This window comes from Schistocerca piceifrons, chromosome 1, assembly GCF_021461385.2.
Source record: "Schistocerca piceifrons isolate TAMUIC-IGC-003096 chromosome 1, iqSchPice1.1, whole genome shotgun sequence".
Classification (NCBI taxonomy): Eukaryota; Metazoa; Arthropoda; class Insecta; order Orthoptera; family Acrididae; genus Schistocerca; species Schistocerca piceifrons.
In genome coordinates this window covers 1,064,716,456-1,064,739,110 of record NC_060138.1, presented here as the reverse complement: position 1 = coordinate 1,064,739,110, position 22,655 = coordinate 1,064,716,456, and the positions used below count along the sequence as shown (strand labels likewise).

General features: G+C 40.3%; 1 protein-coding gene across 1 annotated transcript in view; it reads right to left on the bottom strand.

Annotated features, from left to right (window-relative positions):
- Positions 1-1,692: 1,692 nt before the first annotated feature.
- LOC124805312 (UDP-glycosyltransferase UGT5-like) overlaps positions 1,693-22,655 on the bottom strand; it is a 71,382-nt gene continuing 50,419 nt past the window's right edge. Inside the window, exons 4-6 of the mRNA XM_047265831.1 lie at positions 19,475-19,697; positions 19,092-19,311; positions 1,693-2,174 (exon numbers count right to left, since the gene is read on the bottom strand). Of these exons, the coding sequence (XP_047121787.1) occupies positions 1,889-2,174; positions 19,092-19,311; positions 19,475-19,697 (729 nt within the window). The 3' untranslated portion in view covers positions 1,693-1,888. The remainder of the gene's footprint in view (positions 2,175-19,091; positions 19,312-19,474; positions 19,698-22,655) is intronic.

Genomic DNA, 22,655 nt, shown 5'->3' with positions numbered 1-22,655 from the left:
GTCACGACTGTCACGTTGCAGAGCATGCTCTGCAGCAGGATATCATGTGTTGGTAGTATACACACTCTGCCTATGACCATTCATCCTAACTGATAACTGGGTGGTAGTCATCCTGATGTAAAAGGCCGGACAGCGTTTACACAACAGCTGGTCTATGACAAAAGTCATTTAACAGGTGGTTCACTCTTTGATAGTATATGTTTTGCCATTTGCATATGTGTTCATATGTGTGTTAAATCTTATGGGATTTAACTGCTAAGGTCATCAGTCCCTAAGCTTACACGTTACTTAACCTAAATCATCCTAAGGACAAACACACACAGCCACGCCCGAGGGAGGACTCGAACCTCCGCCGGGACCAGCCGCACAGTCCATGACTGCAGCACCTAGACCGCTTGGCTAATCTCGCGCGGCTTGCCATTTGCAGGGCTGCTATAGTTGGTGGTAGGAGGGTGCACAGGGTAAGTCTTGCTATGTGGATGGTCACAGGGGTAGGAGCCATATGATAGGGATATGGGTGCAGAATGAGCATTGGGTCTGACAAAAATATTGTGGAGACTGAGAAGATGATGAAAAGCTGTTCTAGGTGTTGTGGGCAAAATCTCTCATTTCAGGGCATGATTTTAGACTCTGAGGTGAGAATGGTGGTGTATTGCTGTAAAGAGTCTGCATATGAACAAATATGTCTTCCTCGAATGCCAAGCTGTATGGGAGGGAACATTTGACATGGAAAGGATGAAGGTGAAGGAAGAAGGATGAAAAGGACTGATGAGTCCTTTTCATTCACCCTTTTTCCTTCCCCTTCAACTCTTCTGCCATGAAGGAGCCACTGGCTCCGGAAGCTTGCATAAGTTAAACCTTTTTGTGTGTGTGAGTTCTCCTGCCAATTCTTGGTGAATAGATTTTCTTATCTATCCAATTACATGTCAAATACTGATTATTTTTGTAGCAATTTAACATAGCATAGATAAAAGTTGCCACAAACAGTTCATAGCCACATGTTTTTTATAATATCTTTCGTACTAAGATTAAGTTGATACGATGAAAATTTGGCGTAACCCTCAAGCCCCAAAAGGTCTTTGTTAATAGGCCATTTACAAGCATCACAACAGCTTTAAAAAATTGACAGCCAACAATAACTAGCAGCATTTGCAAACACCAGAGGGTTTCTATGATTTCATGATGATGAAACATCAGGAAAATCATTAAACAAATGTCAGCTGATGAACTTGAGACTAAATTCAATGGGCAAAATTTGTCCTGAGCAGGTTCCTTCCACAAATTTATGTTAACCTCCCAGCTTCAAGAATCATTTGTCAGATCAACAACTGAATATGGATTATCACCTGTTCTCTAATAACAAAGTCATCAGACTCAGTGATCAAAAAAATCTAAAATCTGTGACTAACGCCTCTGTTTTTGATGCTTTCCTAAAAATCTTGCTGAAATGGCATCCTAAGAAGGAAAGGAAAGAATCAGAATGGCTTAGCCCTAGTAAAGGGGTGGAGTCCAGAATAACGTTTTCTTCCTGCACCTGAGACTACATTGCTATGCATCTATCATTGGTACGAATACAAAGCTGGACTGAATGTCATACATCAATGGTTCATTTGGATGAAGCACAGCTCATGAAAAGGAAATATCTGGATATAAGTTATTATCCATTACATACTTTTAATCTGTGACATAGGTTGATAACTGCTCACATTACACTGGTGAATGAAATTTTCATCCTGAAAATTTACAGTAATTGGCACATGCATAGTTGTGCAAATAATATTTCTTACATGGAACATCCATGAATGGGATAACAACAGTCAAACATTTGTGACAGCCGGCACTGTCTATCTACACAGTAGAAGTCTGAAGTCCAAATGAAGTCACAAAATCACTTATTCTTCTTTGATTCAACTGTGACTTTTGTACTGATTTGCCTATAAACATAACTACACAGAGCATACATGCAAAACAAGGAAAATACAGTCACAGCAAATACTGCAGCAACAACATCCAGCAGAGCTAACTGCCACCAAGATAGGTCACGTGCAGCGACCTGCAGATGTACTGCACCCCGATGTCTCAACACATATTCTGTCCAGAAGACAGCACGCTCCAGTGGTGATTCTGGCTGGTCACGAAACTGTCGTGACAGTTCTGCTGCCCGATTTGCATACCTGCAATGTTACAAGTGGTATATTTTTCTAGTGCTTTTGCTTAGATGCTCAGGGTGTACTGTATGTTAGATGTCTTGTTACAGCAATCAGTAAAACAATTTTTTATATTATACTGATCAACCAGAACATTGTGACCACTGACCATATATCAATTTAACCCATCCAGGTGATAGCAGCATCACCTGGTGAGGAAAGATTGCTAGTCAGACACATGCACAGAGCATTTAGTATCAGTGAGCATGCTGTCCATGTCTAAAATGAGGAAGGCATACAATCTGAGTTTGACAGAGGGCAGATTGTGATGGTCTGGAGGCTTGGCATGAGCATTTCAGAAACTGCACTACTTGTTGGATGTGCGAGGAGTGCTGTGGTGTGTGTCTTCCACACATGGTGCAACCAAGGTGAAACCATGTCCAGATGTCTTGGGGTTGGGTGACCACCCTTCGTTACAGATGACGGATGTTGTAGGCTGGGCAGACTAGTAAAACAGGACAGGCAGCAAACTGTGGTGGAACTAGCACCAGACTTTAAGCTTGGTAGCATACAAGTGTGTCTGACACACACAATGCACTGGACATGCCTATTGATTGGGTGCCACAGCTGACAACCCATGCTTATGCCAATATTAACGCCACAACTTCAGTAATTACAACTGAAATGAGCACATGACCATTGCCACTGGACATTGGTGCAGTGGCAGAGCATTGTATGGTCTGATGAATCCTGATATCTTCTTCATCATGTCAATAGGAGGGCGCAAATCCATCATCTTCCAGAGGATCGGCTCCTTGACACTTGTACTGTTGGTTGGACGCAAGTTGGCGGCAGCTCCATTATGCTATGGGGAACATTCACATGGGCATCCATGGGTCTAGTGGAGCTTCTGCAAGGCACCAGATGGCGAAGGAGTATCATATGCTGGTTGCAGATCATATACACCCCTTCATAACAATAATGTTTCCTGATGACAGCGGCATTTGTCAACAAGATAATGAGCCAAGTCACAAGGCCAGGAATGTGATGGAATGGTTCGAGGAACACAGTGGTGAGTTCCAATTAATGTGCTGATCTCCCAAGTCGCCAGATCTGAACCTGATCAAAACATCTGGGATTTGATTGATTGTGGCATCAGAGCTCATCAATCCCCCTCCCAGGATTTATGGGAATTAGGTGACTTGTGTGTGCAGATGTGGTGCCAACTCCTCCAGCGACCTACCAAGGCCTCATTGCTTCCATGCCACCACAAGTTGCAGCTGTTGCCCATGTCAAAGGTGGACATACTGGCTATTGGTATGTGGTCATAATGTTCTGGCTGATCAGGGTATATAACAATAACAGAAATTACTGGATGGGAAAATACATAAAATAAGCAAAAAGAAACCATTTAACTATAGAGGACTGGCGCATGGCAAACAGAAATAAGGAACAGAAAACAATTAACATTAACTTTCAAGCTCTTGCTCTTTTTCTAGTAAGATACACACATTCCCACAGACAGCAAAACAGATACCCAAATGTACTTACTTGTGGAGCAGTGAGAATGATTACTGTTATTGAAAGTTATTGAAAGTAGTTGCTCAGGTATATGGAGTTGAGGAGGGGATAGCAGGATAGTCTTGAGACACGTCTTTCATCAGATGACTTAGTGGTTGCAAAACAAGATGAAAAGAGTTCATAAAGTACAGCATATAAGGGAGAGAGAGAAGGAGAGAGGGAGGAAAAGAGGGGAGAGGAAGGTGCTGGTGAAGGGGGAGACTAAGGGAGAGGGGTGGAAAAAAGTGTGAATAGATGGGGTGGAATGGGGGAGAGAGAGAGAGAGAGAGAGAGAGAGAGAGAGAGAGATTGACCCCCCTTCTCACTTTTGTTCACACCACTCCTTCCCCACTCAGGTCATGTACTGCCTTGCTGCCTTCTCTGACCATTCTTTCTCCTCCCCCCCTCCCCATGTGGACTCATTATCTCTCCCTCCTCTCTCTCTCCCCCTCTTTTTTCCAATGCCCTCCCCATTTCCTCCACCTCTCTCCCTTTCTCCTTTCCTCTACCAGTCACTCTCTTCAACACTACATTCCTCTCCTTTCCTCCCCTATTCCTCTCTCTATCCCCTGTAAGCTCTAGCTTCTGAAGTCCTTTCATCTTGTGCAGCCATTAAGTCATCTGGCCAATGACTTGTCTCACATGATCCTGCTACCTTCTCCTAGCCTCATTCATTCTTCCCTACTACCTCCCAACCTCCATCTACTGGGGCCACTACTTTTGATAATTGATATTCATTAATAATTCTCACTGCTACTGTGAGTATGTATGTTTGGGTGCCTGTCTGTCATTTGACAGAATACATCACAAAATTTAAACCAATAAATAAATTAAGGCTAAAAGTTTAATTCGTAGAAACATGAACTTTGTTACAGGAGTCACACTGAGAGCTAACATGCAATGGAAGCATGTGGCATTTGCCTCAACTCAAAATAAATTGGTTTCTTTTACAGCATTAAATAACTGAAAAGCTCCAACTGATGTGCACACACCATTTCTGAGAATAGCCTCATCCGACTTGTAAGAGCAAGGACTTTCACTCACAGAGTCTAATTCAGTCAAATGGAGGCAGTGTATGGCTTTGTTAGAAACTACACAATGACTGCTAATCTGAGTCTTTTAAAGATGTATATTAATTACTTTGTCTTATCTTGTTATTATCTTGGAACATTTATTTTGAAGAATTTCAAGAAAGCTATCATCTTCTACATCTGCTTAAAAATATTGGAAGTTCTCCTTCATGGTGAGCTCTATGGGACATATTGGATGAGTCTGTGAGCAAGTGAGAGTGTTTATATTTTCCAACATGGATAACAATGCCATAATGTATCTGAAAATGATTTTTGTTGATTGTCATGCAGGTTACCACTACATACGCTGACACATGTTCTGAAAAGACCTCACCTAAATGTATGTTTAATGAACCTACCAATATTAGGTGTTTGTACCAAGTGTCATTTGATAACAATTTCACATACCTGTCAACATTATGGGAATTAGCTATTAACTTGAACTATTTTGAACAGAATTTCATGATAAACTGATCAATATGTACAGTCTACTCCAACTGATTGTCTGGGTGGATACTGAATATAAACCAAGAAATGTCATGATCCAAGTATACATTTCTGGGTAACTCATGCCTCTGCTAGAAAGCAGGACAGAATGGGTTGAAACTTCTTGGCAAATTAAAACTGTGTGCCGGACTGAGACTCAAACTCAGTTTTAATTTGCCAGGCACACAGTTTTAATTTGCCAGGAAGTTTCATATCAGCACACACTCCACTGTAGAGTGAAAATTTCATTCTAGAATGAGTTGAAACCTGAAGCAGAGGAGTCTTTGGCAACACTATGAATATATATCAGAAAGGTGGACTCCCCAAAGGAGGTAGGAGTGTTTCTAGTAATAAAACAACAAGTGGAAAGCACAACAGCACACTTTGAAGTATAAAAATAAACAGAAAAAAGTGGCAGTGTGCAAAAATAGTGTGTGATGTAAAATATAAGAAATAAATGGTTCCGCAGAGTAACTATATAATAAAAAAATAAAAAATAGGAGAGAGAGAGAGAGAGAGAGAGAGAGAGAGAGAGAGAGAGAGAGAGTCAGAGACAGAGAGAGAGAGAGAGAGAGAGAGAGAGAGAGACAGAGAACAAGCTTGTGTCAATTTCTTGTAGTTGCAAAGACAGAATGAAAATACCTTCAGGAATTGTACAGCAACTATGGGCAATACAGTCACACAAATAAGGAATTTAAAGCAAGAACATTAGCTCCCACGAAGTCCAAAATGAATTACATTGTGTACTAATACTGACAATAATAACCAGGACCAGTGGATGTTAAATAATAGTTGGATGTTTTCACCAACTACCATATTCAGGTCATAGAGTCATTCAGAAAAGCCTAATCTTAATAGTATGGAAATACCCCACACATTTTGTAGCAGTAGGGGATGACTGTAACCTGCACAGTACTGACTTGAAAAACTATGAATGTATAATTGGCAGCAAGGATAAATCACCTTGCAAAATAAAACTGACTGCATTGTTTAACAACTAGTTCAAAAAAATCCACATCAGAAAGAAATGTTTTGTGTGTGTGTGTGTGTGTGTGTGTGTGTGTGAGAGAGAGAGAGAGAGAGAGAGAGATAGAGATAGAGATTTGTGATGATAATGATGCTATTACTGGTCACCAAAGGCAGTAAGCTCATCAAGACTGCTAGGAGATAATGTGTATTTGGATTAACTGAATAGAGAGTCACTAACACATAATTGAAGGACAAAATGAGAACATTTAGATCACATATGACAAACACAGACCAATATTGTGGTTAAAGTAGAAAAAATAGTCTAGATAAATATGTACCAAGTAAAGTAATCAAAAACAATAATGGTGGGTCTTGGTTTAATGGTATCATTTGAGGAATTTTGCAGAAACAGATTGCACTCTTGCTACAGGAAAACTAATAAATGAAACTTAATAGCAACTTGTGCATCAATAAGAGGACCTATACTAATATGTGGAACCTATATCAATTTTCAGTCATATCTTTGCAAAAGATCCTTCAGACAAATCTAAAGACTTGCATATGATAGATACTGACATAAGCACACCCAGTATTGAAAAACAATTAAGACTGCTTAAAGTGAACAAGGCACCAGGCTCCAACTGAATTCCACTCAGATTTTGGGCTGATTATGTTTCAGAATCAGCCCTTTTCTTGGGTCAATAATCTCATGCATGAAGATAGTTTCTTGGGCTTGTAAAGAGCATAAGCCACTACTGTTTACAAAAAGGGTAAAATATCAGAGGCACAGAATTATAGAAAAATATTGATGACATGTATGAATTGCAGGATTCTAAAGCATACCCTAAGCTCAAACATGATGATGTTTTTTGAGAAAATCAAGCTTCTACCAAAGACTCAGCATGGATTCAGCAAACATCACTCATGTGAAACACAACTTGCTTAGTTCATACAAAAAATCTTGCAAACAGTAGACGCAAGTGAGCAATTAAGTTCTGTTCTTCTGTATTTGTAAAAAGGCATTCAACACTAACACATTTCAACTGCTAACCAAAATATTGTCATGTCAAAACCACAAGACAATCCTGTGTGCTTCAATATGATGTCTTCTTCAAGGAACTTTGCTATTTCTGGAACTTTGGCAGTTAGCACAGCATTGGTGACAACACACTGGGTGAGACAATCAGTGAAGACTATTTTCTATAGATTGCCGTTTGTCAATTTTAGGGACCTCACCGAGATGTCGATTCTAATTTAGAGGAATGGCACTGCTGCTGGTGGGATTGGTACCAGATGCTCCAAAGATAATTATGGTACTTGCATCCATTATTGGCAGTGACTCACTTAGCATCTAACAGATTGGTAGAGACATGCAGTTATACATTCATCTGATTCTGTCTAGAATCCCAGTTGACCAGATGTTGGAACATTGTAAACATACTGCAGGTGACCAGGTGTTGGAACATTGTAGATATACTGCAGGATGGCTGGCAGTATATGAACTGAGATGACTAGCAACCATTTCCTCCCCACTGGATCACAGTTCCTCTTGTACAATGCTCCCTTTATTAAGTGGAATTCTCCTTTGGTTTGTTCCTCTTCCTTCATGGCTTCTATGGTTTTCAGCATTGCTGCATCTTCCCTCTGTTCAGCAGCAATGCCATTTAAAGCAATGGTGATAGAGTTCATCCACATTGCTGTGTCCCATGAAAGGATCCCTACAAAGGCAATCGGCATCCTTGTGTTCATATCCACTATTGTATACTACTGTGGCATCATACTCCTAAAGTCTAAGTTCCCATCTCACCAACTGGTCTGACAGATCCTTCAGGCCAGTCAGATGGCATAGAGAATGGTAGTCCATCACAACAGTGAATGGTTTGCCAAGTAAATGTAGCTGGAAATTATTGATGGTTCAAACAACTGTAGGGCACTTTTTCTCAGTTGTAGGTAGAGTAGTTCATCTCTGACTTGGAGAGAACTCTGGAAGCATAAGCTACCACCTTCCTGAATATGCAGTACAACTGCACCTAACCCATAAATGTAATGTCAGTGTGAAGTTCTGTCCCAGGACTCTTGTCAAAAAGTACTATGACTGTAGAAGATGTTAGTGTCTTGTTGAGGAGAAGGAAAGATCTTTCTTGCACCTCATTTCCGGAAAATTTGGCATTTCCCTGGAGAAGTTCTTGCAAGAGATATACCTTGGTACAAAGTTCTTTATGGATTGCTGGTTATTCAAGCACATTCCAAGAAAACTTCTCGCAGCATAAATGTATCGAGGAGTCAGAAAATCTGTGACTGCTACCGTTTTCTCTGGATTGGGATAGATTCCATCATCATTCTTTTTCACTAGAACACCTCAAGATTTTTATTGATGGTGTGGTGAAGAGCCACTTTTTCAGTTTCCGATGTAGGCCTGCAGTCTGAACACACTTCAATTTGGTCTTGATGTTCTTCAAATGTCTTTGATGAAATGACAATGTCATCCAGATAGCAAAGAGACAGCTACCACTTAAGGAATCTAAGTAGTTTGCCCATCAAACATTTGAAAGTGCTAGGAACATTACACAGGTGAAATGGCATAGCTTTGAGTTCATAGAGGCCATCAGGGGTTTTGCAGGTGGGCTTTTCCTGATCATCAACCTCAATTTACCAGTAAGGCTACTGCATGGTTGAGAAGTGCTCTTCTCCTTTCAAGCAGTCAACGCAGGAGAGGACCAAGAATATTCTGAACATTCAATTATGTCACCTTGTAGCATCTTAGCCACTTCTTCCCAGATTATCCATTGTTCAGCCAGTGATATTATATATGAGGAAATTAGAATTATATTAATACCTTCAGTTGCTGACAAGCGTTGATATACATCAACGGGGACAGGTGAAAATGTGTGCCCCGACTGGGACTCGAACCCGGGAACTCCTGCCTACATGGCAGATGCTCTATCCATCTGAGCCACTGAGGGCACAGAGGATAGTGCGACTGCAGGGACTATCTTGCACACGCCTCCTGTGAGACCCACAATCTCACCTTATATGTCCACACACTACATTCGTAGTGTCCCACCCCAACACAGTCATTACTCGTGGAAGACATTCTTACCAAGTCCCGTAAGAGTTCGGGGAATATGTGTGCATCAGCACAGAAGAAGGAGGTCATGGCTGGTATTGCCAGAACTATATACTTATATGGATGTGGTGTCTGTTCTTTCGGACATGTCTGAAAGAACAGACACCATATCCATATAAGTATATTATATATGAGTGTTGGCTAATTGGTGGATGATTCCCAGTAGTGATATGGTGTTTTACTATGGGCTGCCTTTTCTCCACTCTGCATTTGAAAGCATCTGGAAACTGACACAGAATGGCTGTCACTTGTTCACGTTGTTCCTCGATCAGGCCAGATCTTTCCTACGTTGTTTGTAGTGATACAGGAGCACAGTTCTTCATCAGTTACACTAACCTACCCTTTCTAGACTGGTACAGCTGTTCCTACACACATACCTTTAGGCACGAATTGTCACTGTTAGTGACAATTAGCATTCTAAAGTTCTCCTCAACCCATACACCTATTACCATTGCTGGCATGTAGAATCCTTTTGGGACCTCGGGTAGCTTTTTGCAGTTGACAAAAGCTTCACAGTTTAATTGAGCCTAATGTTGGTAAGATAATGTCTTCAGTGGCAAACAACCATCCAGAGCGACCTTAGTTATGTGTGCTGGTTGGAACAGCTTTATCAATCTGGAGATCTGACCTTCCACAGTCTATGACTCCTTGTGATGCCTGCAAGAAGTCCCATCCATGAATAACATTATGAATAGGTCCAGTTAAAATGATAAATTTGTAGTGCAGTGTTTTGCCATACATAGTTATTCTTGCAATAGATGTTCTTGTTGACTGGGTGTATTTCCCATTTGTGACTTCAAGCGCAATTGCTTTTGTATTATGGAACAAAGCCTTCTTTAGATGATGAGAATAAGCATCCACTATTGCAGAAAAGAAAGCCCAAGTGGACTACTGCCTGGACAGGTTGGCTATTGATGATGACGTCATTGATATTTCCTGACATCTTGATGACTGTCAGAGAATTTTCATCTGTGGTGCCCCATGTCCACAAATAGTAATCTCACTTAGTTTTCTTGAAGTTGACAGCTAAGTGTACTGTGACAGAGAATGTCTAAGGTGTGTCGATTGATACCTGGCAAAACAGTAGTCACTGAAAACTCACATGCTTTCTCTTCAGTAGTGTGCATGTGTCCAGGGTGCCTACAGTGGAAACACAGCAGTGTTGTTGTCCTCTACCCTCCAAATGACTGTTGTTCTGTGGGGCATTGCACTTGGTGGAGGAATTGGTTGGCTCCTGCTATGGTCAGATTCCAGATTGTCATTTGATGGTTGCAGCATTAATTCTGCGTTGACTCAAGTCCCTTCTTCATGGCATGTTTGACTAGAGGCAGAGATTGGTGTTAACAACTGATACACCTCTTCTTCAATATTCTCTACCACCTCCTGATATATGGGGTGAAAAGTCATGGCTGCTGTCTCTTGTGTACTCAGTTTGAGATTTTTGATTGTCATACACTGCTTTATCTCTGCTCTTACTATCTGGCATAGAGACTCATGGTGGTCTCCCACAACTGCCACAAGGGCCCATCACTTGACATCCCTTGACAAGGGACCTTGTACAAGTCTTGTGGGGCCCCTTTCATAAAAGGCGAGATTTTGTCAGCTTCCAACAAGCTACAATTCATGAAATGGTACAGCACCAAAACATTCTTTATGTACAATGTTTCATTTACCGATGATGCTGAATTCTGTTATTCAGTTGTTCATGTGTTAAGTGGACTTGTTGACTGTTGCCAAATGATTTCTTCGGATCTGCCTCGAATTTGTTCCAGCTATTGACCTTATCTTTATTGTTCTCAAACCACTGCTGGGCTATGCCATCTAAGTAAAAGTACACATTTTCCAAACACATCAAGTCATCCTATCTATTATTTGGTGACACAGTCAAGGCACTCAGCCATTTTGTTGGGTCCTGATCTGCATCTCTCGAAAATAGTGATGGATGCCTGATGCATAGCTGACTTCTTGTAGGTTTGGAATCTTCTGTCTCCAGAACACACATGTCTTAGGAACAATGTACTACTTGTGTTCCAGTTTCTGTCTTATAAGCAATGACTTGCTTTGCCTAACTGGATCCATGGTGATGTCAACATTTCGAAGTACACAGCATCTCCACCAAACAATGTCACCTCAAAACCACAATCAAGTCCAAATCTGAAGGCAGGGTCATCAATGAAGTACAACACTTGGAAATGGAAACACATTTATTACCAACACCATCACAGAACCAGAACAGAAGTGATATCCTGGTCAGAGATCGCAGGTAGTTATACAAACTTTAAATATTCCAGAGTGCTGATATTTATACAAACATCAAATGTTCCAAAATATACAAATATTAGGTACTTCAAGTACCTTCCAGAAACAGTAAATACTAAATAAAAATTAATTGCTGATGGTTGGGTTTGAACACGCAACCCACAGCATAACAGCCAGTGATGCTAAGCAGAATGCCACGTGCACCTCAGCTCAGAGAAATATAATCTTATGAAGTACCATTGCAGACATGTGATTGGCTGAATGAATATTTAATAGAATCCAGAACATTATACTGGACAGCAAATGTTCATGGAAGCATAATAAGACCTCTGATAGTCCTAACATACATAAATAATGTATCAGGTAGGATCAGAAGCACTATAAGATTGTTTTCTAATGAAACTGTTGTCTATCGGAAAGAACCCTCATTCAGTGACCATTAGGAAATTTCAATGATCATTAGGAAATGCAGAAAGACATCAAGAGGATTTCTGATCGTTGTAATCAATAGTAGCACTCATTAAATGGGGATAAATGGAAGTTAACACCTATAAAAAAAGAGAAAGAACCCAGTTACAGGATTACTAGTAAACATATTGAGCATGTCACAGTGTATAAGTATTTAGAAGTAACATTAAGAAGTGATATTAAATTTAAACAGGTGAATGGAATTCGTAGATTTGTTGGAATGGTTCTTGGAATGTGCACTGGAGTGGTAAAGTAAATTACAGACAAAATAATAATGAAGCCGTTTGCAGTTTTTGTCAAGAAGTCATGACAACTTGCATCAAATGAATTCAGAGACCTGCTGTTAGGACTGTAGCTGACTGCTATAGCCGTTTGAGAGAGTAACAGAAACACTCAAGAAACTTAAACAGATTTCCTAGGATAAATACGACACAGTTTTCATGAAACTTTGTTGGGTAAACTTCAAGAACCTGTATTTAAGGAACACTGTGCAACCATCCTGTTGCCTCCATGGTATATTCTGCACAGGGACTGTGAGAACAAGATACGAGAGAATCAGTGACTACAGAGTCATAGACACAGTCGTTTTCCTCACACTCCATTTGTGAATGTAGTAGAACAGTGAAATGCTGATATTGGTAAGAGGTATCTTCCACCCTACCCTGTACAGTGGTTTGTGGTGTACATGGGCAAGTGTAGATTATATGTGCAAATGTAGATTAGTGCTTCAGTCTGAGATATTCTGAGTTTTGTATTACTGATATGCAGCATCTTCTTTTATTGCTTCTTTTATCCAAATGCCAGGAAATAAAGTTTCTGATCAGATTAGATACATGTCCTCATAGCCACAGAATGTGACATTCTTTGATAATGTCAATGATTTATGCTGCCAGTAACAAAAACTGCACAATTAATACAGTTTAATTTGCTGAAAATGTTTGTAGTGAAACTTAATTTAGCTTTCTCAATGCTCTATTCCTTAAGAAATTCGAATTATGAAGTAAGAAAATCATTTTACACAGAGTGACCATACAGTCTTCCAAAAAACAACTCTCTCAAATATTTCTGGAGACATGTTCATGAGAAATGTTTTCTTCACTTTTGTGGATCCTCATCATTAAAGTTCATCCATGATCAGACAATACAACTTGTCCCATTTGAGAGCTAATTATAGTATGAGGGCTAATTATAGTATGCTGTAAACCTCATATATAACTTAAGGAACTTTGATACTAACTGATGTTGTCTCAGAGGCGTTACTATAGTCAAAAGACACCACCTGCAGATGAACCTAGGGAATGACAACAAAGCCCGATAGCTTGCCTCAGGAGTAGAAGAGTGAAGGGATGTGGCCACAAGCCAAAAGTGGTGCACACTGATTCATCGCATTGCTGCCTGGAGGCAGACATTGATGGACTTGACAATATGGCCAATTTGGTATGGAATATACAAACAAAATAGACACATTCTGATAGTAGTAAATTAAATGATCTCTGAGGGTTAATGACTTAATAAGATCATAAGTAATAGTAGTTGAAGTATTAGAATTAATGTTTGTGTAACTAGCATTAGTTTCATTAGTAACAGTTTCTGTACAAAAATCAAGGTGATTGTAATAGTAATATGGCCTGTCTATATGATTGTAATAGTTGTATTGTGTGGAATTGCAGTAGTGGTATGTGCTATTGAAACAGTACTAATAGCAGTAGGTGATAAACATAACTGTAAAGTTAATTAAAATAGATTGAAATAATGAAAAAACATGGCTCTTTTTCTGTCACAGTAAAGGGATACTTGACAAAATGGAAAAAGATGTCATATGGAAACAACATTGTAGATTAGCATATAGGTAGTCATTTAAATGTTAGAGCAATAGGAGCAGAAACAAATGAAGATACGGAAAAATAGCATAATAGACTCTGCAAACATAATTCATTATTTGAGTAATGACACATTTCACACAGCAAGAAATTTACGTATTTAGCATGTCTTTACTTCAGGGGATGTCAGTGGCTGTGCCAAGGTGGATACACCTGCTCCTGTCAGATCACCTAAGTTAAGCACCATTGGGTGTGGCCAATACTTGGATGGGTGATTGTCCAGGTACAGTGTGTTCTGTTGACATTGTTCCCTCTGCTTTTGTGGTAGAGGGGACAGGAGGGGTGGTGGTATGACATCCCTGATTACCAGTCTTTGTGCCAAATGTCCTGGATTCGATTCCAAACCTCTCCACAGTCTCTTATTTAAGTGAAGGCATGCAACACTGTTGATGGTGATCCATCCATCAGAGGGGGATGATAAGCTCAGTGGTTCCCATGGTGCTCTTTGAGAAGAGTAGGCTATGTGCCGGCACTGGGTTTCACCCACTTCCTTCTCTCATCATCTCCAACATGAACATGACACACACCCATTACAGTCACCTACACTTAATATATTCGGCAGAGGAAAGGTGCCTACAGGCATAAAGGATAGGGAAAAACTTTCCAAGGAGGTAGCTGATCCTGGCCTTTGGGGTCTCCCAGCCATTCATGCCATATGAATTTACTTTACTTTACTACAGGGGATGCTAGAAACAGTAAGTATCCTTAACACTTATCAAGATATTAAATCTTTTTAATTATGCTTGAAGCAGAAAAAAGGGATGCAATGGTAGGGATTTGAGAGAGAAGGTTTAGCCATTCTTTTGATTCCCCTTTGATGTAAGCACTGGAATGTGAAAAATCAGCTGGAGGTCAGTAAACTCCCTTAGGCTCAGCTCTTGAAGCTTTCTAAGGCCAACATAGAGCTGTACTCCCTAGCAGCCAGGCTCACAGTTCTTCACTAAATGGAGCTAACTTGCATATCAACGCACAACTTTAAGGATAACTATTACCTGTTAAAAGAAAAAAAAGACCCTCTCAATATCAACAGGTGTAAAAAAGTTGACTGTCATTATTTAAATCCATGTGGAAAATATTTGATATGGTTCCTGAGAATTAAAATGGTGTAATATATTACATATGACGAAGAATTGGTGTGTAATAAGATGTACTACCATCATTAATGTATATTTTCTATATAAAACTGTAACAACTTTGATAATTCAGTGACAAAAAGCAATTTAACGAAAGATATATTGTGTCTTTTATAATTATACAGTTATGTGTGCAGAAGAAAGATATACGTAAGTGTAGGTGTTAAACTCATGTATCATTAGGATTAGAGAAAATGAAGACTGTAACATGTGAAGAGCAACAACTGATAAGAAAGTCATTGAAGTATTTGTCCACCAACTTCCTTGCCAGTTTCCGTATTTATCAAATGTACAGAAGTTAATGCAGAGTGTCCCAGGAGTAATGCTCAATCTTCAGGGATATGAGAGGAAAGCTCAATTAAAGTAAGAAACTTCATATGGACATATGCCCTATTCCAAATGACTTCTGAGATAGAACACATTTAGAAGGAATTGGAGTGAACTCAAAATTGAGCCCTGTGAGACTCCCTTTGTGATTTCTCCCCAGTACAATTAACTGGCCACCAAGATCTCCAGGCCTTATGCCATTATATTTTTGATTTGGGGTTGGATGAAGGCTGAGGTGTTCAAACAAATGGTGAATACAGTGAATACATTAGATGACTGTTTGATCATATCATGGACACTGCTTCCCACATAGGGAATGTATAAATACAAGCAACACAGCATGTTCTCCCAAGAGTGCACAAATGCACAAATTTGAACATTTATTGTGAACTGTACAAGGGCTGTAATGTGATGTGTTGGTTTGTTTACTGGTCAGTTTGGGGGAGGGGATCAAACAGTGAGATCATCGGTGCCATGTGATATGTATGATAATGTTTAGAGATGACTGTGTTAAAAATATATATGAGGGCTTGTTGAAAAGTAGTGCTTCTGAATTTTTTTTACAGAGAAAACACTTAAAGTTTTTTTTTAAAATAAAACAAACATTGTTAACATTCTAAATCTTTATTCTTCAAGTCTACATATCTGCAGCACTCTGCCACTAGAGGGTTCTTAATTGTAGCATGTAGCATGACAGTGTGTAATGTAGCTATGCCTTGCCTGAGAAACAGTGTGCTGTAATCAAGTTTCAATTTTGAAGAGTTCACCAACACATGAAACATCCTCTCCTTCAGCATGACAGTGTCGGGCCACACATGAGCGCTGTGACATCTACAATAATTTGATGCCCTGGATTCACTGTGACTGATCACCCTTCATACGGCACTGACTTGGCCCCGTATGATTTTCATCTGTTTCCAAAATTTAAAGAACACCCTGAAGGACTTCACTTTAATAGTGATGAATCAGTGCAAGCAGAGGTGAGGTTGTGGCTCTGTCAACAAAGTGAAACATTCTACAGTCAAGGTATCAACAAATTGGCCTCTTATCAGGAGAAATGCGTTCATTACCAAGGTGACTACGTTGAGAAATAAATTTGTAAACGTGAAGAGTAAAGATGTTGAATGTTAATAATATTTGTTTTATTTAAAAAGCATTAAGAGTTTTCCATGTAAAGCATTCAGAGCCACTACTTTTTGGCACACCCTCTTATATTGCAATTGTTTCTAAAATTATGTTGCAGTGTTTACCATCTGGTGCTCATATAAGCCTGACAATGTGCTGAACATTACAGAAAATAAATATGGTATTGAAGTACATCTAATGTGTTCTATTTGGAAAAAAAATTGGGATAGGGCATAAGTCCAAAGGATGTTTTCTTTTCTTTTTTTTCCCCTCCCAACTTACCAATTTGTCTCTACCCAAGATTTGCAATGATTTGAAGCATAAATGGGGCTGAACTAAGTTGTTAGTTCAACAATGTGATTTTTTTTTTCAAGTTTAAAGACTCGTCAATAGGGACACTTAAAAATTATGAAGCTTCCATCCAGGTTATTATGTGATCATTATGTGTTTCATTAATCATTGGTGTAGTACCAGTACCTCTAGATGGACAAAACTGAATGTTGTGTCCTTTCAAAATTGAGACAGAGGCCATTTGCAGAGAACACTGCTTACCATTTCTTTTGTTGCTGTATGTATTTTTGGTTTGAGCATCATATTGAAAGTGGTATATCTTACCTTCTTTCAATTTCACAGCTAGCACACAGGCAATTGTTCAAGGATCTTCAGTTTAATAGACAAATATGAACTCAGTATCCTACCCTTACAGAATAAGTGTTGCCATTTTATGCTAAGTTTGTTTTTTATACAATACTTTTCCATCTTTATTATTGTTCATTTTATGAATGTTACCCTTTCTATACCACTTCAGAAATGTCTGCATACTGTAAATACACTCCTGGAAATGGAAAAAAGAACACATTGACACCGGTGTGTCAGACCCACCATACTTGCTCCGGACACTGCGAGAGGGCTGTACAAGCAATGATCACACGCACGGCACAGCGGACACACCAGGAACCGCGGTGTTGGCTGTCGAATGGCGCTAGCTGCGCAGCATTTGTGCACCGCCGCCGTCAGTGTCAGCCAGTTTGCCGTGGCACACGGAGCTCCATCGCAGTCTTTAACACTGGTAGCATGCCGCGACAGCGTGGACGTGAACCGTATGTGCAGTTGATGTGCAGTTGACGGACTTTGAGCGAGGGCGTATAGTGGGCATGCGGGAGGCCGGGTGGACGTACCACCGAATTGCTCAACACGTGGGGCGTGAGGTCTCCACAGTACATCAATGTTGTCGCCAGTGGTCGGCGGAAGGTGCACGTGCCCGTCGACCTGGGACCGGACCGCAGCAACGCACGGATGCACGCCAAGACCGCAGGATCCTACGCAGTGCCGTAGGGGACCGCACCGCCACTTCCCAGCAAATTAGGGACACTGTTGCTCCTGGGGTATCGGCAAGGACCATTCGCAATCGTCTCCATGAAGCTGGGCTACGGTCCCGCACACCATTAGGCCGTCTTCCGCTCACGCCCCAACATCGTGCAGCCCGCCTCCAGTGGTGTCGCGACAGGCGTGAATGGAGGGACGAATGGAGACGTCTCGTCTTCAGCGATGAGAGTCGCTTCTGCCTTGGTGCCAATGATGGTCGTATGCGTGTTTGGCGCCGTTCAGGTGAGCGCCACAATCAGGACTGCATACGACCCAGGCACACAGGGCCAACACCCGGCATCATGGTGTGGGGAGCGATCTCCTACACTGGCCGTACACCACTGGTGATCGTCGAGGGGACACTGAATAGTGCACGGTACATCCAAACCGTCATCGAACCCATCGTTCTACCATTGCTAGACCGGCAAGGGAACTTGCTGTTCCAACAGGACAATGCACGTCCGCATGTATCCCATGCCACCCAACGTGCTCTAGAAGGTGTAAGTCAACTACCCTGGCCAGCAAGATCTCCGGATCTGCCCCCCATTGAGCATGTTTGGGACTGGATGAAGCGTCGTCTCACGCGGTCTGCACGTCCAGCACGAACGCTGGTCCAACTGAGGTGCCAGGTGGAAATGGGATGGCAAGCCGTTCCACAGGACTACATCCAGCATCTCTACGATCGTCTCCATGGGAGAATAGCAGCCTGCATTGCTGCGAAAGGTGGATATACACTGTACTAGTGCCAACATTGTGCATGCTCTGTTGCCTGTGTCTATGTGCCTGTGGTTCTGTCAGTGTGATCATGTGATGTATCTGACCCCAGGAATGTGTCAATAAAGTTTCCCCTTCCTGGGACAATGAATTCACGGTGTTCTTATTTCAATTTCCAGGAGTGTATATTTTGTCTTCATCATTAGATAAAAGAAATTCTAGTTGTTAAAATTATAGATTAAAATCCTATGGTTTTTAGGATCACATATAATTTTCCAGTTTATTTAAAATCTTTCTGAGTTGCTGTTACACAGTCTACTGATGCAGGCGTAGTCATAATTTCTTCCATAGAATACCGGATCATAAGCACTACTGCTAGTTATTACTTGAGAAAGGCTTTTTTTATATAAGTAAGCCCAGAGTGTGCTATGTAGCTGTTCTGAATCAATAAATAAACATACCTTGGATTACTCAAAACTTCATTAATTGCCTGTAATAAGAACTCCTCTGTTACATCGGAGAAAAACAGCTTTACTGCATATCCTTTGCCTTCTGCCTGATTGACATTTACTCTTTGATCTGAAAAAATTGGTACTCCCAAAACAGGAACTGCGTGGTAGACAGCTTCCTGAAGGCTTAGTAAGCCTCCATGTGTTATGAACAATTTGACATTCTTATGTCCTGTCAAACATAAAAAATAACACCACATTATGATAGAAATATTGTTGCATTAGATTTTCACGTAAAAATGCATTATCTGTCAATTTAATATAACATCTATGGTGCAGCTATAAATTCAAGCACAGACACAATATTAAAAAAAAAATTAAAACTACAATATTACCTAAAATGTCATTCTGAGGAAACCATTTCCCAAGATGAACATTTCTTGGTTTACCAGGCATTGTATCTTGGTCCCATTTCCAGAGTACTGTCTGGTTTAGCTTTGAGAATGCTGTCATAAAGGCAAGAAACTTGTCTTTTGGCATATCTGATGGTTGTATATTTGACCCCAAACTAAAGAATATTACTCCTTCTCTGGAATTGTTCAGTATCGCTTCAAGATCCTAAGATATTAAAACATTAGTGGTACTGAAAAAAATACTTTATTCATGGAGCTCTTTTGTGTTATTGTAATACATAATGAGGAACACAATACTCATTGTCGGCATGTGATAACTAATGCTGTGAAGTGGTTAAATCATTGTTACTATAATGAATGTTTTATTTACTATAGACCACAAAGTACTTGTAAAAAATATTTCAGTAGTGATAGTTCACAAATTTTCTTGACCTTACAGTTCAGAAGAAATAGTAACATCAATTGGCTTTCATTATCTTCAGATTGCAAATCCATCATATAAAATGCTTGACAAATAGGAAAAGTAAATTTGAATAAAAGGTTAAAAAGTTTATCTTGAGCAATTCACATTTCATTGAGAAATGTTTATTATAATTTTGTGACTTAGGTAATCAAAGCTACCATTCATTTACTTATTATTTTTTATTGCTTATTTCGCATGACCAGATTAGATCCTTAAGGCCTTCTCTTACATTTAACCAGGAACAACACACACCAAAGATTTTAAAAAATTCCAATAATAATAATAACAACAATAATAAAGGGCATTTAGAATGACATAGATAAGCTTAGCACATTGGAAGCTGTGTTTAGTACAGTCATGAGTGGACTGGGTAAAAGAAGAGAAGATTGAAATGACAGTGACAGTGGCTGTTGGGGAAGAACATAATATAAATAGAGAACTCTGCTGACAAGGGCTAGGAAATAGTTGTGAGGGAGGGGAATTGATGAAAGTGAGCTCCACAGGATGTGGGAGAGATGGCTACCTCGATAGAAAGTGGACCAGTAGCTGTCTTTTAAAGTTTGAAAGAAATTTAATTTGTCTGACATTTTAGGTAGATTGTTCCAAAGCCAAGTTCCTGATACAGAAAATGACTTAAAAATATGGCAGCTTTATTTGATGGAGGAGAGAGAATTTTACTTTGTTGGAATTGAATATTTCTGTTGTGCTGCTCAGATAGTAAAGCAACAATTGAAGACAAATAAGAGGGAGCACAATGATTGAGAAGATAATAGAGCAACACTTGTCAGCATGTAGTCATGATGACTGTTCATAGGTTGGTGTGATATGGCCAAAAAAGCATAAATCATAACTATGTTATACACAAACATTCATCACCAATTTCAGCCTGCATGAGCTTTCATACAAAAGTTCTTAGAGAATAACATCACCATAGTGAAGTATGGGGAGTATTAGTATTTCTAAGAGCTTTTCTTGAGCTTGAAAGGAAATAAATTTTTCTATATCTCTGTAGTGGGTGAAGTGATGCTGATACCTTCTCACAGATTGCAGTTGTGTGTTCAGTCCAGTCTAAGTGATGGTCCAGAATTATTTCCAAGTTCTTTGCAGAAGAAGAAAATGTTACGTCTGTGCTGTTTAGGATTAATGGTGGAAGAGATTCTCTGAACTGAGGGCTAATAAGCCAAAGGGCTTCGATCGCCTATCATTGTGTCCTGAAATGAGGGACATCCTACCTGAGATACTCCCCACACCTCCATCGCCCATCCAATCTCCACAGCATCCTAGGCCATTCCTACATCACTCCCAATTCCAACCCTTTGCCATAGGGATCATAACCCAGGTGTAAAACCTGCCCAATCCACCCACCCAGCACTTCCTATTCCAGCCCTGTCAGAGTTTATTCTACCCCATCAAGGGCCGGGCCACCTGTTAAAGCAGCCATGCAGCTCTGCTGCAATCACTGCACAGCTTTTTATATTGGTATGACTACTAATCAGCTGTCCACCAGGATGAATGGCCACCACCAAACAGTGGCCAAGAGCAAAGTAGACAACCCTGTGGCACAGGATGCAGCTGAACGTAACACACTTGATTTCAATGGCTGCTTCACTATCCAAGTCATCCGGATCCTTCCCTTTGCCACTGTGCAGATGGGAGTTATCCTTACAATATATTCTCCGCTTTCGTAATTATCCTGGCCCCAACCTATAGTAACATACTGTCCCCACACACTCCACGCAACAGTTTCCACCCCCTCTGTCCTATCATCTCCTCCCCATTCTCATATCCCATGCTGTTTATTTGCAGCCCTCTGCTAATGCATCTGCCCGTCTTCCCCGCTCCTATCCTTTTTTGCTCCTTTTTTCCCCACCTCCCTGTCACAAAACTTCCTGACACTGCACCTGTTGGCAGTCTAGTCACTGCACACTGCACCAGACAGCATTTGTCTCTCTCCCCACCCGTACTCTACTATCCCTTCCCCTTCCTCATCCTCTCCAGACTGCTGCTTGCATCTCACGAGATTTTGGATTCCAACCTAAGATGCTGAGCTGGTGGCCGTGTGTGTGTGTGAGATGTGCTTGTTTGTGTGTGTCTGTTTTACTGACAGAGGCTGTGGCTGAAAGCTATATGTGAGTTTCTTTAATTGTGTCTGTCTACAACTTGACATGTCTTCTTTATGGTGAGTAGCAATCTGTCTTTTCCTACATTGTTGATATTCCTACCTGGAGTTTCCACTGTTTGATAATGGTTGCCCGTTATTTGTCCATAGCTTATTTCAGTTCATCAGTCAGTTTTATAAGTGCAGTTGTTGTGCAGCAATTTTGCTGGAAACTGTACTGGTATTCATCTAAAAGATTATTTGATTTTAAATAATTAGTAATGCCATTCATGAGCTATACATTCTAAAGCCTTGGTTAATACTGATAGGATGCAATTAAACTAAACACTTTTTACTGAGATATATCCATTTGATTAAGTAACACAAGATACTAATAAAAACCCTAAGAAATTGTGTAAATGGTCAGCATGTTGACATATTTTCTGCTTATGATATGCACTGTAAAATTTACTTGATCCACATCACAGACAGAGTCTGCAGCTACTTATGGACCATGAGGTAACTAGCTAAACACTTAGTTTAAGAATCCTGAAATAAGGATGTATATGAGGAAGAGACCTGTAGACACTGGAAGGATTCAG